The sequence below is a fragment of the Carassius auratus genome, chromosome 20, assembly GCF_003368295.1.
Source record: "Carassius auratus strain Wakin chromosome 20, ASM336829v1, whole genome shotgun sequence".
NCBI lineage: Eukaryota > Metazoa > Chordata > Actinopteri > Cypriniformes > Cyprinidae > Carassius > Carassius auratus.
The window spans coordinates 7,667,500-7,673,501 of record NC_039262.1 but is presented as its reverse complement, the minus strand read 5'-3'; the positions used below and the strand labels follow the sequence as shown (position 1 = coordinate 7,673,501).

At 35.9% G+C, this 6,002-nt stretch overlaps 1 protein-coding gene across 1 annotated transcript; it reads right to left on the bottom strand.

Moving 5' to 3' along the window:
• Positions 1–536: 536 nt before the first annotated feature.
• On the bottom strand, positions 537–5,620 carry pdcb (phosducin b). The gene is made up of 4 exons (XM_026290772.1): positions 5,490–5,620; positions 3,967–4,032; positions 3,133–3,281; positions 537–2,498 (listed from the first exon to the last, which is right to left on the bottom strand). The coding sequence occupies exons 2-4, from the start codon at positions 4,013–4,015 to the stop codon at positions 1,983–1,985; spliced, it is 714 nt and encodes a 237-aa protein (XP_026146557.1). The 5' UTR covers positions 4,016–4,032; positions 5,490–5,620; the 3' UTR covers positions 537–1,982.
• Positions 5,621–6,002: the final 382 nt, after the last annotated feature.

Here is a 6,002-nt window from a genome sequence, read left to right as displayed (position 1 = left end):
TTGTTTATTTATAACTGTATTTGACTCTACACCAGCTATTTCTAGATAATAGCAGATTTTAATCCACTCTAGCAAGAGGATAGTCAGGAACAGTAGCATGTCTTTTGTCTTTTGAACATGTTCTTCATAACCCATGGTTCATCAGGAGATCTAAATCTTGATCATTGCCCCATACTGTGCATCTCAACTCAAAGGAAGATTCTCATAAATACATAATTATAACATGTCAAGTTAAAGGAAAATTATTGGAAAATGAACAAATGTGTAATAAGTATCTATTCTTTTAATGCAATGAAACTTTTGAACCCGCAGGTCACGGTAAAGTCAGATGCAGAGATTGCATTTAAACAAGTGCCGTCTTGCTTTTCAAACCACATTAAAGGAAGGTGGAAATTCTCTGGAATTTCACTTTATTACTCTCTTGATTGATTCTGTTCTTCAAATGCTTTCTTTAAGGGTGACATATAATTTGTGTGCAAGTGGAGCATGTGTTTAAATAATAGTTTTTTTTTTTTACTATATGCAGACGGGAAATGTTCAGTGTTTCCATATGCATTTATTTGTGTATGCCTAAAAATACAGTTGACATAAAATATCCTGGTTTATGCAAAATTCCAGCCAAACTAATTTACAGTAAGACAGATTGTGCATGCAATCCAAAAATTAGGTTAAAATCCATCCCCACCACAAAATCAAATTTAACACAGGATGCTGCTTATCTTGAACCTCACAAAATTTCTATGCACCGAAAATCATAAAGGTGATCATGCACAGGTTTAAGGAATAGTTTACCCAAAAAAGAAAAACTGCTGAAATTGTACTCACCCTCAGGTCATCTAAGATGGAGAGGAGTCTGTTTCTTCACCAGAACAGATTTGGAGAAATTTAATTTAGCATGTCATCACTTGCTCACCAATGGATCCTCTGCAATGAATGGGTGCCATCAGAATGAGAGTCCAAACAGCTAAAAAGAACATAAAAATAATCCACACAACTCCAACAGTCCATCAATTAATGCCTTGTGAAGTAAAAACTGACATGTTTGTAATGAGCAAATCCACCATTAAGGCATTTTATCCTTATAATTGCTTTTTCCAGTAAAGAGTCATCTTTTATGAATCAGGAGAGAAATATTCTTAGATCAAGCACTGTTTATAAGCATAAACTGTCAAAAGAGTTCAAAACAAATGTGACTTATGATTATGATGATGTTTTGTGATTTTTGATGTGAAAACACAAGGGATGGATTTTTAAACTGAAGGATGCATTTTTATGGATTATCTATTTGTATTTTGGCTGGAAGCAATGGTTCAAAGTTAAAATGCCTTGATTTATTTCTTACAAACATGTAGCATTTTGCTTCAAAAGACACTAATTAACAGACTGCAGTAGTGTGAATTACTAGACTCTTGTGATGTTTTTATCAGCCGCTTGGACTCTCATTCTGACAGCACCCAATCACTGCAGAGGATTCATGTGTGAGCAAGTGACAGTGTTAAATTATTCCAAATCTGTTCTAATAAAGAAACAAACTTCATCTTGGATGGCAAGAGGCTTAGTATATTTTCACTCATTTTTTATTTTGGGGTGAACTATTCATTTAAGAAGAACTGATCATGGACCATTCTCATTTGTATCATCTTTGGCTGCATACTATCACATGTACAATATGTGCATAAGTATTCCACATGACACTAATTCATTCTTATCTATTTCATATTCATGCAGTTGTCTATTTGAGAAAACATGATAGTTGAATATCTCATTATCTTTCTCAGCTTTATTCCATTTTTTCGTTGTAATGTACAAAACAATTAGTAGTTTTCTCTACTGTGCTCAAAGAGATCTTTACCCTGAGCTGCATGTGCACATGGAAGCATCTCATCATGTTAGCTGGAAGAATAATGAAACTTATTCTTGTCATACTCAGAAAAACATTCCTCCCATTCATTTAATCCATTCTTACTCTCTGCCATCTTTCATCACTCCACATCTGCTTCATCCTCATCCGCTCCAGGGCCGCATTCCTTCTCTGGCAGCAGTCCATACTCATTGAGGAAGGCCTCTACATCGGTAGCAAAGAACTCCTCGCTGAAATGCTGCGTAACAGCCAGGAAGTTTCCCAGAAGCTCTCCAGCCTTGTACACTAACAAAGCGGGCAGCACGTCATCTGAGAAACGCTCACCAGCTCCAGTGGCGGCGGCACTAATGCGGCAGAATTTAACACTGGGATATTCTGTGGCCAGGCAATCCATGCAACTGTTAAGCACCTCGCACCCCTGCACTCCATCTTTAAAGATGTGCACCACCACCACTGTGAGCCGGTGCTCCTTCTCAATGACCTCCAGAAAGGCCTCGCCACTGTCTAGGTCATACACGCCCTCAAATTTGGGCCCGAAGCTCAGGCGCTCGTGCATCTCCTGCATGCATTGCTTGCGGTACTTACGCAGACTTTTCTCATCATCTTCTTTTATCAGCTCATACTCCTGAGCGCTCATCTGGGAAGTGAAAAAGAAGCAGGAAAATGAAAAGCTTTTAAGGCCAATATAGATTTTTGGGAGAGACAATGGCATTTAATTTTGGAAGTTAATCCATTAAATCATCTTTTGATGTCAAAGACCCGCCAAATATGATGACCTCTTTTGAGGAACCCCTAGAATAAAGTGTAAAAAACGATTTATACGTTGTGAGAAAAATATTATGCATGATGTAAAGAAAATACACTGGTTCTGAAATTAAACAACTGGTCTTTATATGGTCATTGTACTAAATATTGGATAAATATTTAAACGAATGCGATAAAAAAATAATATTTAATCACATTTTATACAAAATATTTTTTACCCCTATGTAGCCCATTGAGGATCCCTGAATCTCAGTTTGCAACCTCTAAATTCTTATGTACGTACAAAATACACAAATCAATTCATTAAAATGACTAACACAATAACTACAGTATAACAATGTTTTAATATAGTTTGGTGTTACTGTAGTTACTTTTGACCATAGTATTATTATGCATATACTTCCTATCCATTTTCGGAATGCACATTTTACAGCCTGATTAAGAAAAGCATTGTTTTTCTTCAAAGAGCTCATTTTTATTTTGAAATTCTGGTCAAAAGAGGCAACCTTGCGATTGATTCCACCCACACAGGAGTCTCTGGGTTTGTGGGGGGATGACATCTGTCTTAGAAGCTCTCTCTTGTTGGGAGGCAGAGCCTCCTGGTCCATGCTCTCCAGTTTAAATTTACGCCAGTCATTGATGACACCCTTTGGTCCTGGAGATACCGTAAGTGAATGAATAGATGAGTGAATTACATCAATACATATACTGTAAAAACGTAATGCTGTTATTAATCAGAACTTAAAACAAGTAATGATGTTTTGTTTGAAGTTTGAAGTTTACTTAAAAATAAAAGTTCAGTTTAGTTTAGTTAAGTTGGATATTTAAGTTCAACAAATTTAATCGTAACAAATTTAAGCTGTTATAAATAATTGCAGCAAACAACCATAAGTCAAAAGACAATAGCCTACCGTAGTTAGTTAACTTTCAGCAGTGGATGATATCAGTTCAGGTCTGACATATTTTATAGAAATCTTATCTCTAATTTGACTCATATTGGGGAAATTAGCATATGCCCAGACACTGATGTTGTTTCAAATTTTGTCCAATAATTCAAATTACAATCAGGCCTCAGAAGTTCAAGGTTGAATGTGTTTCCTTAATTTCTTCACAAGAACATCAAGTTGTTCACAATGGGAAGCTGGCAACTAATGTAAGGGTTCAGGCTTTTTTCTAGTAATTGTATAATTCAATTAATGAATTAATTGCTTTTTATAAATTTGCAAACTAGTTTGGGAAACCTTTCCGTCTTCATTCTGCATGTTCTTAATACATTAGACCACTTTCCTATATGACCCATTCATTTTACAGTCTCACAAAACAATAAGAACCATACTGACCTGTGTGAGTGACAGCCACTGGCTCCTCATCTGCGATTCTGTCAGACATTTTTATTTGTTGATTATCTGTTGAAAAAGGTCCAATCTTCATCTCATCTATAGATGTCAAAATAAATTCAATTCTCCCAATGGTTTCAGCAAAAGTAACAAAAGCTGTATATCTCTGAACGACTATCCAGTGTTAAACAAATTTAATTCGAACAAGGTATAACATCAAAACTTCATTGAAATGTTAGCACGTGGACAGTGTCTCTGTGTCGTCGTACCCAATCGCTCTCTCTTGGAAGATATTAGGTTTATTAAGAGTAAGAAGATCAGATTACACTTTGATCCAATTTATTTGCACAAGTGGCCGTCGCCGATATGATGTCATGGAATGACAAATGAACTGTCCTCAAATAATTTACAATAAGCATAAATTTCCATTTTAACGCAGACACTTTAATTTGGCTAAAGTCAGTTGAATTATCATTCTTTTTAATGCACATCTCTTTGATTCTATTTGATTCTACAAGCAATACCACTGCAATTGCATAAAACTTTATTATATATTATGTATCTTAATGCCAACTTTAAAATCAACAATGCAGAACATATTTGGTTGCATTAAACTGGTCTTTTTCATATGAGGTTGAGACTGAGATCAGATAAAGCTCATGCTGCAGCAGATTAGCAGTTTAATACCAGACCTCAGAGTCTTCACTTTGCCCTGCTAGTCTCTGGCCTCAAACCTCCTTCATTGTACCTTTCACTGCTCTCAGTAAATCACTGACCGCTAATTGAGATTACAGCTATGATGCAATGCATCAGCTCAGATCGCAACCAGTTAAATCCTATATGACAACTTTGGAGGTTGCCTTAGTTTTCTTTGTTATTTCTTTAAAATGTTGATGTTTGGTTTGTGCACAGAGATTACTGTTACTGTACGCTTATTGTTTGAGAAAAAAATAATCTTTTAGCTCCTTTGAGTCTTTATTCGTTCATCAGTCTTTTTGAATGTTTTTCATTCAGTCTGATCTGAATCTTGAAGTCTTGTTGAATCATGCAAAATGATAAACATGGCATGAACTTTTGCATAGTTCTGAGATAAATACTGTATACCATAGACAACACTACTGCTATCTACAGTCTTAACAAACCACTTCAAGCTAAGCACAAACCAACTTAAAGGTTTGATTTTGGTTCATAGAAAAACAGGAATTATGCTTTCACTTTAGCATGCAAACAAGTCAAAGTAGACTTTGTTTCACGCAATCCATTCGTCTATAACATCACAGCTCATCAAAAGTATAATCAGTACATTAGTTAAATTAAACTAGTCAAATTAAATAGTAAATTAGTTAAATAACACTGTAACTCACTTAAAGCTGCAAAACAGAAAAAAAAAAAAACAGGAAAAGATGCATCCAAGAATGGAGCTGAATAGACTTTAGGCTTTCGTTAAATAACACTGTGACTCACATAAAGTTGTAAAACAGAACAAACAGGAAAAGATGCATTTCTCTATTAAGTTGCCTGCTCACCTTTTTTAAAGGTCCGAATACGTTCCCTCAGTGAGCTGTTACGTTGTCACTACCACCATTAGCTTTGTCCTTCATGCTTTTTTGAGTGTGCATGGGGAGGGCGCAAAAAAGCTTTCTTAAGTCAAGACACATCAGGCAACTCTGTGCTCCTATGCAGAAATAGCACAAGGCACTTAAGAGGATTTAAGTGCAGTGATTAGACACTATTCAGAACACAACCAAAGACAAAGGTACCATAGCTTTGAGAGGAGAGTGGTATACAAGATACAGAGAACATGTGATGTGGGGAAGACGGGGATAATAGCTGAAAATGTATGCTAACATGGAAGAAAAAAGTTTTGGTTTCTGACAAGCTATATCAGATATCAATGCTTGCAGAACCATTTATGTGCAGAGATTTGTGCAGCGTTAAACTGGCTAACAGTAAACTAAATCTTTAGACTGTATGGCTAATGATTTTCTGTGCATAAATGTAAAGTTCAGACTGAGTCAGCGTGTAACTCAGCAGTTGGT